The following is a 12,611-nucleotide window of genomic DNA, read 5'->3' on the forward strand; positions in this document are numbered from 1 at the left end:
GGAGAAAAGGGGAGTCAGAGGTCAAAGATGATCGGAGGCGGAGATAGAGAAGTTTGGAGACAGACTGAGTCTGGAGAGAGACAGACAAATTTGGAGACACAGGAGTCTTGAGACAGACGAAGAAGTCTGGAAACAAAGATAGAGAAGTCTAGGGATGAGGAGAGTTTGAGAAGTGTGGAGACAGAGACAAAGAAGAGAAGTCTGAGAAGTTTGGAGATGAGAGAAGTTTGAGAAGAGAAATTTGGAGGCAGAGGAGAAGTCTGGAGGTAGAGACAGACAAGTCTGGGGAAGACGAAGTTTGGAGGCAGGGAAGGAGGAGAGAGAAGTGAAGTTTGGAGTGAGAAGGAGAGAGAAGTTTGGAGACGGAATGAGAAAAGTAAGATAGTAATGGTGAGTGAGAAGAGACAGAAGTATGCAGATTTGCAAGAGCACACTTCTATTAGTATCAAATGATTGCTTGATACACTAGTTGCCTCCCCCCTCTTTTTATAGTTGAAGAGAGGGGAGGGCAGAAGATCTTCATACAATATCAATATCTAGAGACGGAGTGGTGGAGGAGATTTTTGCCTTTTGGCCTTTTTTAGGAAAGCTAGTAAGGAAGATCTTTTGAAAAAAGTCCTTGTATTTTTCCAAGAATTCAAGTTGTTCTTAGCTTTGGGCACTCATGTTAACTATTGTTTAGAGCAAACAACATTGAACACATACCTTAATTGCTCAAGGGGTTTGCATAAGGTTTATCATCTATTTGTTTTGCCTGGTCACTCCTCTTTGAACCTCATACTTCTTGCTTGTGCTTGAGTTCCATGTTGTTTCTAATAATTGATAATATTTTATCCATACAGATAGCTGTGTTTCAATGTTGTTTGTTGTTCTTTCGCAATGTTTGCTGTTTTCACATGTTTGATTTTGTGTAGAACTGTTGCATTGAGCTTGTTGCAGGCTATGCTAGATCTGAAATATTTCCTCAAGTTTCTCATAGGATAACTTTCTAAATTTCTGTATGAAGCTTACATGAAGAGACTAATACTTCAAATTTATTTCTGAAGCTAGGGTTGCAGATGGCAAAAGAAGGCTGTTGTGGGGTCTCAAAATCCAAGAAGACATTCATTTCTTCCTGTATTCAGCAGGAGGAGAGGCTTTTAAAGGGTTCTCATTGGAAGATTGAACATAAGAACAAGTGGAACAGATACCGTATGTTTAGACAGGGATGGAGTATTTGTGACTTGTTGAGTGGCACAATTATGTCCACACCAGGAATTAGAAATGTGATTGAGATTCCGTTCCTGCCAATGTGGAATCAGTATCTACTTTCAAGAATTGGGCATTCCTTGCTTCTTGCTAGCAGTTTGATACTCTTGCAATCTGCAAGTTTGGATTTGATTGGTGCTCCAGCATGGGCAGACGATGTAGCCAGACTGAATTTATCATTGGATTATTCAAAAATTAAGGTGTCTGAGACTCAGCCTGATGTTTCCACACAAGATCGTTCAGATATCTCTCTTACACTGAGAACCATGGGATTTGATAAACATAATTTCACCGCAGATTCTAGCACATCGGCTTCAAAATTTAAGATTTCAAACTCAACCAGCTCAATTCCTACTGTGATATCACCTATATCTGCCAATGAAGATATGTGCAGAGAAGCTTACGGGATCTTTCCATGTTCAAACAGTCTCATGGGAAATCTGTTTCTTATTCTTGTTTATGGTTACCTTTTGCTTATGGCTGCTAAACTGATTTCAGAGGGAAGCGAACTGTTACTTGAGGTAGAATAAGTTCCAACTGAATTTAGCTCAGTGGTAATGATTCTTAATGGATAAGACCGCTTGTTGTTATAAAGTTCCCTTTAACAGACATGCTAGTCTGGGTCATGCTTGATATGTCAGAGATTTCAGATTTTATACAGCATGTGTTGAATATGCAATCATTTTGAAGTGCCAGCTTTTTGCAGGTAATGAACCCAGGAGTCATTGGTGGGCTTCTTCTTCCAATTTTGGGTGCTCTTCCAGATGCGGCTCTCGTATTTGCTTCAGGAACAGGAAGCACCATACAAGAGGTTTTTGTTGTGATACAATTTTGTGTGCAGAATTGGTCTGATATTTTGTATAATAAGAGCTTCTAACCATGTACATGAGATGTGTTCCAACCAGAAAAGTAGCATCAATCCAACAAAAAATATCACCATTTACCTGTTGAAAACCCTTGGTTTTCTACCTGAATCAAGCATGCAACTTGTTTGTGTTCAATGGTTTTCAAATCATGAGCATAAACAAAATATACATCATACTTGTTTGTAGTCAAAGAGTTTGGTAAACTTGGAAACAACTTCGTACACAAAGCAATGAAAAAGTGAGACTGCACGTGAAAATGCAAAGCAGATCATAGTAAAACACAATGAAGGTTTTCATATATCCAGCAGGTATTCATTATAAAGGTTATAGGCACTATAAAAGGAGAATCCCATTGCTGGCATGTTTCATTATAAAGGTGCATAAATAAACTCCTCGGTACAGGTGTTGCAAAACTTATCCTTAAGAAAAACACAAGGTGTGCGAGGATACACTAGGTTTTACACAGAAAACATAGAGAGTGTATGACTAGGACTAACACAATGAACTCAGACAAAGTGCAAATGAAGAAGGGAATGAATGATGCTGAATGAAAAAATTCAATGACACTTTTGTGACTGAGGAAAAGAGAGGTATGCATAAATGCAAGGAGTTTTCATCCTTAAATGGGTGCTTGCAGATATACGTTTTCCCCTCATCCAATGCCCTCTGTCTTACATAGACATAGTGCCAATGCATGGGGAGATGTGTAAGGGGTAATGGCAAGAGTTATGCTCAAACAGAACGCTATCCAAAGTGTACTGTTACCAATTGATAGTGCCCCCATAAGGAAATAGTTCACTTGCCCAAGCATCCTTTTACAAGCATGAGTCATCAAGATGCAGAGGATGATACAATGGAATGAACGAATCATTGTGATGTGACTAAGATCTTGTAAGTATGAAGAGAAGGATAGCTCCCCCTCTCACCACTAGATGGTGGAAGGAGAAGTAAGTATCCCCTCTCATCCCAACATGTTGATCTTGATGGCGGGAGAAGCACCCAAACAAGAAAAATGATATGCATATCCAACTGAAAACATGTGAAATGAAGGGCCACCATAGGTTGTAGCCCGACCTTGGGAGAAGAAACCTACATGCCGGTCCAGAGTGTAAAGGATAGGGGCAAGTGAGAAGGCATAGTGACACGCAATGGGTTTTTGAAATGGGAATAGGAACGCGGATGGGGACTAGAATTGCCATTCCCTGTCACCATCAAAGGGGCCTCTAACAAGGGGATAGGATTCGGATGGTTGAGGATAGGCTAGAATTGGGACGAGAAGCTAGAAAATGGCCATCCCATGTCATAATGGGAGAAGGGAAGTGCCAAAACTATCCAAGTCTTTGCTCCAATCAAAATGGTAGGTCCTTTAGGGGTTAGTTCCAAACTGAAAGCACAAGAAAGGAGCATAAGTACCACAGGAGACCACAAGACATGCATACCTCAATTTCAATGAAAGTGCATCACATGCTTTTATGGTTATGTGTGGTTTGTGCCTTTTGGGTTCAGAAGGGTTTCCCACTCCCAAAGGGGAGGCAGACCAAATATGTTATTGTAAAGTGAAGGTATGCTAAGGCTAGCCCTACTAGTGGGAAGAGTGGTGGGACATTAGATAGTGTCACCAACATCTGAGCTGAGTAATGGAGGGGTCTCTACGATCCACTATACCACACCAAGAATTTGCAAGTACATGAATGGATAGTTGACTGTGGCCACTCCTTATCTTAAATGACACTCATCATCAACATCAAAATGACAAAACTTTTGGCAATGTTGATAGAAGCTATTTTTCTTGGGGAAATGTTGCTAACTTGTGTGTTTGGTGGAAGCCAAGGTAGCCTTTGAATAGGGAAGATGGGTTTTCTTGTGAACGTGATTGAACAACCTTGTGAAATGCAAGGGTTGTCATTTAAGTTCATAGAAGGTCAGTAATTAGGGTTATGGAATGACTTGCTCTAAATTAGTTGAAGGTTAGTAATTGGGGTTATGACTGAAACTCTAGTCTAAGACCCTGTATGAGTTCGACGATGGCTATGGCATTTTTGCTATTCCAAGAGTAGACTACCTCACATGAGACCCATTGGGGTTAGATTGGGATTCCTACTCTTGAATGAGTTCCCACAAGCCTTGTGAATCCAAGACTTGCTACATCAATTTGACTAAGTGCTAAAGTTAGGCTTGTTGAACGACTATTGTTGGTGATGCATTCTTGGTTGATGCAGATGCGTGGATGGTTGTGTGAGGAGTCAGATAAGTGGGTGGCATAGCATAAATTGAGTGGGTACATGATACATGCAATATAGAAGTGCTTGACATGGTGACTTTAGGAGTTTGCTTCAAGTGAAGTGACTAACTAGTGTGTGGTTCATGTGGTGAAAAAGTGTAGGTTGGCAATGGGATAATTGACATGTTGGCGAATTGTGTGGCTACATGTTGACATGTGGATGGGATACCATTGTGTGTAGGTCCTTGTCGATGCTTGGTTTAGGGGTCTAACTTCCAACATTGTTGCATTGAAGGCACTTGGCTAAGGGATAGGAGTTTGAGGATGCTTGCCTATTAGTGTGGTACTCCTTGGTGCGGTAAATTGTGGAACAAAGCAATATGTGTCTGCAACGGGAGGTTTGAAATGGATGGTAATTGAAATTGTGAATTTCAAACTGGATTTAGTGATGATGAAGCACCAAAAGCAAAACCATTAGAGTGAGTATGAGACGCAAAGGTATTACTTGATCTCTTTTTATAATCACCTCTTCTTACATTTACATATTGGTATGGGTTTGGGTCTTCATGATTACTTGTCCCCGAAACTTATGTTTTAGGAGGAGGAATGAAAGGATTTGCAAAATTTGAACCATACATACCTTGCATCATGTTTGGTGAAAAAAATGAACTTGATGTGTCCTCTTTCTGTTGGGGGTTTGTGATCTGCACCAACATGGATTTTTGATTGACGTACAAGATCCTCTAGGTTGTAGGCTCATTGTATGCCGAAGGTGTTGTGTGAGGTGGATTGAAAGCATCCAAGCTTGCTCCAACTTGATGTTTCCCATTTTTGTGCATCAAAATCATCATATTCCATTACTAGTGCTTATATACATTCCAGATTGAGAATACAAATCCCTCATATCTCCTGATGTCATCGGCTTTGAAGGGGATAGTCGTGAATAGCAGTCCCTTGCAGCTATCATCATAGGCTCTAAGGGAGAATGCTTTGGTGACGATGTGGAAGACAACTTGAAAGGTATCCTTGCATTTTGGACAGCCCAACTTTGTTCTTCATGAGGGATGAGAATCTTTAGCTCTTTGAGCACCTTTGCTTTGATACGTGTAAGGAAATGGCAAGGCAAAGGCAGAAATACACAAGTGTACAACAACATGGAGAACCCAATCTGTAGAATGCTGAATGCTATTGAATGAATAATGAATATGAAGGTGATACAATGAGTGGGCCTCAAACTTGTGTATGACAACACGGAGAACACAAAATTTAGAATGTTGTGGGCTTTGAACCTCGATGTCCCTAAGTCAGGGTAGAGGTGGCTGATGGAGGGGGTGTTTGAGTGTGTTGTACTTGAATAGATCCTAAGTAGGCGGCGACAGTTTGAAATCCAATGAGGGCTGATGAAGGCAGCAGTGTACGGATGACCAGTAGTCTGAAAATGCAGATGTCTGTGAAAGATGGCAGCAATCAGGCCAACTGCTGGGTGGCATGTCTAGAGTAGAAATGCAGGACCAAACTGATATTCTTGCTGTTGATGCCTAGAATTGCAAAATGCAGCTGCTGGTATTCTGTGGACAGGATGGGAATGGGCAAGAACAGCAGGGCGGCCTACTATCTGATGAAATGCAGCCGCTGATGTACATTAGATGCAGTTGCTTGCTGTAGACAGATATTGCATGTGACTTATACTAGGGATCGCAGCAAAGAGATGCTCCTGATGTCATTTGTAGCCACCACAGACTATTCCTATAGTAGGGGCTAGTAGTTTGGAGCTCTCTGGGTATAGGTGATAGCAGCCCAAGGTTCTTTTGGTGCACATGATAGCATACAAGAGGGCGCAACACCCTTTTTGGTGCTCTTAAGTTATAGGTGACAGGTTTCATGGCTATTTGAGGAGGGCAGCAGCATTGTTTCAGCCTTTTTGGTGATGAAACTCTGAAATTTCTCTCTCATCCTCTAGTCATCTCTCAAGCTATCTCAACAAAATCCAGCCATTTGAGTCATTAGAGGTGGAGATATTGGAAAGTATCTACTGTAAACCCTAACTTATAGTAGAAATTAGGGTTTGACACTCACCTTGGGATGTGTGCTTAGAATTGAGGGCCTAGGACTTGAATTCTAGCCGCTGAAATTAAAGAATTTTAGGGAGATCCAAGAGGCAAGCTAGCCCATATCAGATTTGGGCCTTAATTTGTCTTTCAAGGAGCATGGTGAAAGTCAATCCCTAAGCAAACGAAGAGAAAAATTGGTTTGACGGCTTACTAGTCAGTTTTGATAGTAAGAGGTATTTGGATTAGTGGAGGAGATCATGGATCTCAATTGTACGCCATCCATTTGCAATAAAAGCTAAAGAAATACTGCAAGGGGCACTAGTTTTGGGGCCAATAGGCCGTCCATTCTCCAAGATTAAAGTGAAAGTGTGAATTTTTAGTTTATGTGAACTTTGTGCTTGGTGTAATTGTTGATTAATTAGGTCATTATGACCCTCTCCAAGAAGAAAAGTTGGTTTTATAGTTTCATTGTCGGGACACCGTCAACAGTTCTCTTGAATTGGTGGGCTCAAGTCACTTGATTGAAGATCAAAAGCTTTCCTCTAGTGCTGAAATTGTATTCAGCTAAGTATTACAGCAAGAATGTCTTTAGATAGTGAGATGGGTTCAATAGGGATGATGCCTCTCAATCTAAAAATTCACAAAGTGTTGGGGGAAAACAATGCTTGATCTTGGACAAGGCACGCAGTATAGAAAACAAGCTAATGATGTTGGTTTAGACCAATATGTAAGTCCCTCCAAGTCTCTTGAAGATGATTACCATCTAGAGGAAGAGAAAATTGGGGACTATTTTAAAGATTAGGTGAGGACAATGGTTGAAATGCTTGTGCAATTGGCAAATGATCCTCAGTTCATATGCTTTTATGAATCCCTTGAAGGAGGGTAGCAAAAAAGACAATAAGAAGAATTTGTCTTAAAGAGCTTTGGGACACTAAGATGCACCAAAGGTAGAGCTAATATAGTAGCATGATATTCCAAATGTGGGTGGTGAGCATAAGCAAAGGATGTGAGTGGAGAAATTGATGTATATGCAAGGCCATCTTGGTAGTGCCAATCCAATGGGTTTTGGATATTTGGGTATGCATGCAATGATGGGACACTGAGGATACTTTGGTGGTGGCACTGTTTTTCATGCTATGGTGAGTCAAGGATTGCATATGGGAATGTATGGCACAACTCCTTATGGTATGCATTAACCAACACATGGTGTGCAAGGCTCAATGTATCCGGATTTGGTTAGTAATATGTATAATCCCATGTATGGTAGCAATGTTGGCATGATGATGCGGCACAAAGGGGCAAGTTTGGCAATGCATATATGTAGCCCATTGTGTTTAGGACTCATGGTATTAATACTAGTCATGCAAATGCTGCATATAGTGCTGGTCATGAGGGAAATGTAGCTATTAATGCATCCAATGTATACAAAAATGTATCTTGGTATGGTTGTTAGTATACAAATTCCCATGCAACTAGATGGAGGAGGTTGACTAGTAGATCATCCTTATTGCTGTACTTTACCTTGATGTGTTTTGGTTATAGTAGACTTTGGATTGGGCTCTTTCAGGCTCAGCTGAGCATAGAAGGTGCAGAGTATTGCTTGATGCTCATTGGAGAGGTTGCATCTCTACTTTCCTAGTAATGGAGAGCTCGGTTATGTAGTGGATCTTGGATGTACTTGGTTTGCATCCAAGGTACTGTATGTTGACAATATTTATGCTATTGTGATTACTATTCAGTGTATTAGTCATTGTGAGCTGGTACGTAGATATATATGGTTTGTACCTACGCTTTGAAACTATACATTTGCAAGGTTTCTCACATGTATAGAATATATAGAATGTACATTTGGATGTGATATACATTTGCAAGGCATGTATGGAATACATGGATGGTATGCAATGTATATTTGTAAGTCATGCAAAAGAAGTACAAATTGCATAAGTTACATGTGGTTTGCAATTGAAGTATGCTTTACATGACTATCATGTCATACATCATTGCTATGAGTTGTTATTTATGCTTAGTTTCTACATTACAATGCCATAGTGGTCAAAATTGTGTTGGGTTTTGGCATTTGGATGCATTTCTTATGGTTTTGACAATGGATATGATTCATGTGTGTGCATTGTAACTAAGTTTAAGTGATAGGAATTTCACATGGAAGGGCATGAGCATGGTTAAGCAATACGTGCACATGCTTGACCAGGATGCTAGTATGTATTTCACATAGCGGCAATGGATGCTTTGGTAGGTTGTTTGCCATGAAGATGTGAAATTTTATTGCTTGCTTAGCATTTAATCAAAAGTTAAATAAAATGTGCTAATGTGACTTGCACATGTGAGGTGCAAGTTTATTATTTTCATAGTGTGGGACCCACAAACCCAAAATGTTAGTTGATGCCAAAGGCCAAAGTTGTAATAAGTTATGTCTGATAGGTACTAGATGGTACCCGCTAGTGTTAGATTTTGGCCTAGACCAAATTATTGGCCTTGATATATCCTCAGCAAATGGGATGTGGACAGCAAAGATATGGCACCTACAAATTGCAAAATCGAGATTGGGACATGATAGGGGACAGCATGCCTATTTATAGAAAGTTTAGGTCCTCCCAATAAAGTTTGTGCTTATGGGATGTAGATACTCTCTAGGAACATATTCTTTATAATAAAAAGGTTAAATTCATTAATTAATCATGTTTGGGATTGTTTTAAAGAAGCCAATGTATTTTTAGCTCAATAGATTCATGCATTTGAGCAACCAGGGAGGGTGGTATAGTGTGCTAGAGGGCGATTTCCCAGACAACTAGGGACTAGAGGATAGAGTGTAACATGCTTACATATATGGAGGAGGTGCATAGTGTGCAGGTGGCATTTCCAACAATAAATCACTAGGTTGCAAATTGGTATACCTTTTGAATGTCTAATGATTGCCTAAAACCTAAGTGTGCATCAAAGATAATGTGAGCTAAAAGTTGATAACCTATGGTAGGTCTAAAGTAGGGTTCTAGAATAAATGTAGATGAATCTAAGTGTGAAGTGATAGTGGGAGGGAAGGGCGGGACATGTGAAGGTGAATGTGAAGCACCAAACTCATACCTAAACGAGCAATAGAAGATAAAGAATTACCTTTTGGTGCATCTTTGATTGTAGAATTTTCTTCAAATCCATATTGGTTCCATTTTGGATCTTGGTGGTGATTAATAGTTAGTTCCTACATAACTAAAGAACTACTATAGACATAATCAGACTCACAAAGATGGATTGCGCGAACCTGCCATTGGGCTTGATTGTGAAGACTTTGAACTTTCCATAGTGTATGGAGTGGATAGTCTTTTCTCAATTGAGAGGTGATTAGTCTTGTTAGCAAACTGCTCTAACTAAGATGCATCTTGTAAAAAAATATGAGATGAAGAAGATATTAAAATAGAGGCTCCATAGATGGACCAGTTGAGAAAGCACAAGAGGATCTTGAAATGGAATGGTTTGAGCTATTGTGAATTGGTACTTCACCTATAGTGTAATCAAGAACAAACCAAGTAATCCACGATAGCGTCAAGTAACTCTTTAGAAGAGCACTGGCTGTGATAGCATGTGGAGATATGCTAGGGTTTGCAAAAGAAACTTGGAGTGTACAACCATGACTCAAACATAGTGAACTTAAATATTAGTGCAAAAATGCAACACAAGGGATGTAAATAACCTAGCACATTCTATTTATAGATGAGCAACAAACCAAAAAGTGGGGAATTAGGTTATGTGTTGCTGAAACACACGAAGTACATTCAAGACTTGGGGCTGTTTAATGAGCTAATGAAGGCTTAATGTGTAATGCACCTTTTTTCACTTAACACAAGAAACTCTCTACAGTACTACTTGTATTGATCTTAATGGTGGTGATGGTCAAAAAGGTTACTTAGTGCATGACATAGACAAAAAAATTCAACCAAGATCTTGGTATTCGTGAGTTTGGATATCTTTGCTATGTTTATTGTTTATTCATATCATCTTAATAATGTGAGGAGAGGACAATCAAGCAAGACAATGATCTTGCTGAAACCAGTATAGGACCCCACTCTCAGCATTTTTGCTGGCATTTTCTCACTGTACCAGTGAGCTCTAGAATCAGCTGCAAGATAGCTTGGGTCAAGGCCAGGTTCCTTATTTTAAAGAAACACTGCAGTTTTTGAAAGAAACAGATTTGTGATAGAATGCAATCATCAAACACACAATCATCAAATACTTATTTTATATGATATTCTCATGTTCTCATTTCTAAACATTGACACTGCAGGCACAACAAGAGGTCTATGTAGGTGTAGGGGTACTTGCTGGGTCCACTACATTAATAGTAAGTGTAGCATGGGCTGGATCTCTTATCGCAGGACGTTGTGACTTATCTGGGCCTGATGGAACAGCAAAAGACCTGACACTGACCCGTGGATACAATCTGTTTGAAACAGGAGTTACAACTGATGAGCAAACCAGGTGATTCTAGTTTATCAATGCACATTCTTAGGAATGTTAATCTAAGAATGTTATTATGTTAAAATATTTATGTCCGTTGTGTAGCATAACACTATTAAACTGAATTGATCAATAGTACTAAATATTTTTGGTGTGTATGCAAAGATAGTGCAATAAAATTGTGTATGTATGAGGCAAGGTGTGTATGATGCAACTTTTCTGTGTGTTTAGGAAAACCAAACATTTGCAAACATAAAAACATGAAGCATGATATGGTTGATTTCTTGTCCTTTCGTATTTTGTAACTTTATTAAACCCTTGTTAGTGTCCACTGTCAACTTTCAAGTTGTGACTTGCTTCTCTTCCATTGTAAGAAGTTGGAAATTCCCCTCAAGTGTCAGTCCCTTCTCACCTTGTACCCTTGCTCTCATTCTTCTTTCCTTCCTCCTCCTAAGTCAGCAAACTTCTTTTCCTCTCTCTCTCTCTCGACTTCAATTGCACAACTTTTCGTGTGGAAGTTTTCAATCTTCAAGCTCTGTGGATGGCCACCGTAACTCAAGAGTCAGATTCTCCTTAGGGCTTTTCTGATCCCCCATGTTGCTGATATAACTATTTAAAGAGACACTGCTAATCTGAAGGAACATGCCAAAGAGCTTCATTGCATAATAACTCTATGCACGGATTGTCAGTCATTCTTGCCTTGTGTGGAGAGCTAGATGACTACTCTTAGTTAATATGTGTTGTGTGGAACTAACACTTACAGGAGGCCACCCTTCGATGTTGAGGGATCTACATGATTTCGCAATGCATGGAGGAAGCAGCCATCCTTGGAGAATAGTAACTGTGTCCACAGGCTCTTGACTTCAAAGATTGGCCTTTGATTTCATACAACCCCATGAGTCTTAATCTGAAGACTAGGGATTGCATAATTGTCTTTGAAATCAAGAGCCTATGGGCACACGTTACCACTCTTAGAGCAAGGCTGCATCTCATCCACACCTTGCCACATTCATACCCCAGTAATAAGGGACCTAGCTCCTATTGTCAAGAACTGAAGTGGGAGCTTACTCTCAACCGCCAAAATCCATGGACCACTTATTGTTTCGAGTGATTCAAGTGAGCTCTAATGGCTATCTCTCACCTAGCCAATGTGCTTCCGATCCTAGGAGTGTAGTGAGTTTACCTTGATGCCCAAATGAGTAGCCTTCTCCCTCAAGCACGCTGGTAGCTCCAGGATTTGTGATGTGAGATCAAGTAAGCTCAACCCTCTATCTTGAAGCTCCATCCACCATTACTGCATGCGTGAGACAAGAGAAGAGAAGATAAGAGAAGAAGAGAGGAGAAGACGGAGAGCTTCTCCACCACGGTCCCTCACCCTCACACACTCCCTCACACTCTCGCACTCCTCTCAAGTACAAGCACAAGCACAAGCAAGAGGAAGAGAAGAAAAAAAGAAGAGAGCTACTTTTGCCACACACCAAGAATGAGCTTCTCATTCACTTTTTGAGTTTATATACAAGCCCTAAATCCTTTGGGCAGCCATTCCCTTTTTTACATGACTGGGCGTCTGGCCAAGGTCCTCTTTTCCTTTTCCCTTCTATTTACCTTATCCCTTCACCTATGCTCATCTAGATTTTACAATTTGCACAGGAGGGAGCCTGGCGCTCTTTTACAAAATTTTAGAGGTGTCTTTCATTTAAAAATGCACCTTTCGTCTTTTTCATTTTTTTGAGGTTGCCTTTGCTCATTTTGCCTTTT

General features: G+C 40.1%; 1 protein-coding gene across 3 annotated transcripts in view; it reads left to right on the forward strand.

Moving 5' to 3' along the window:
- LOC148033718 (sodium/calcium exchanger NCL1-like) overlaps positions 1–12,611 on the forward strand; it is a 190,993-nt gene that overhangs the window by 74,750 nt on the left and 103,632 nt on the right. For 2 of the 3 annotated variants that reach the window (XM_087681696.1, XM_087681695.1), the window contains exons 3-5: positions 1,047–1,769; positions 1,955–2,059; positions 10,681–10,874. In XM_087681696.1, the coding sequence (XP_087537822.1) occupies positions 1,047–1,769; positions 1,955–2,059; positions 10,681–10,874 (1,022 nt within the window). The remainder of the gene's footprint in view (positions 1–1,046; positions 1,770–1,954; positions 2,060–10,680; positions 10,875–12,611) is intronic. The other variant, XM_087681697.1, reaches the window with a different exon arrangement.

This window comes from Lygodium microphyllum, chromosome 7, assembly GCF_053477565.2.
Source record: "Lygodium microphyllum isolate KBCC chromosome 7, Lygodium_microphyllum_v1.1.10, whole genome shotgun sequence".
NCBI lineage: Eukaryota > Viridiplantae > Streptophyta > Polypodiopsida > Schizaeales > Lygodiaceae > Lygodium > Lygodium microphyllum.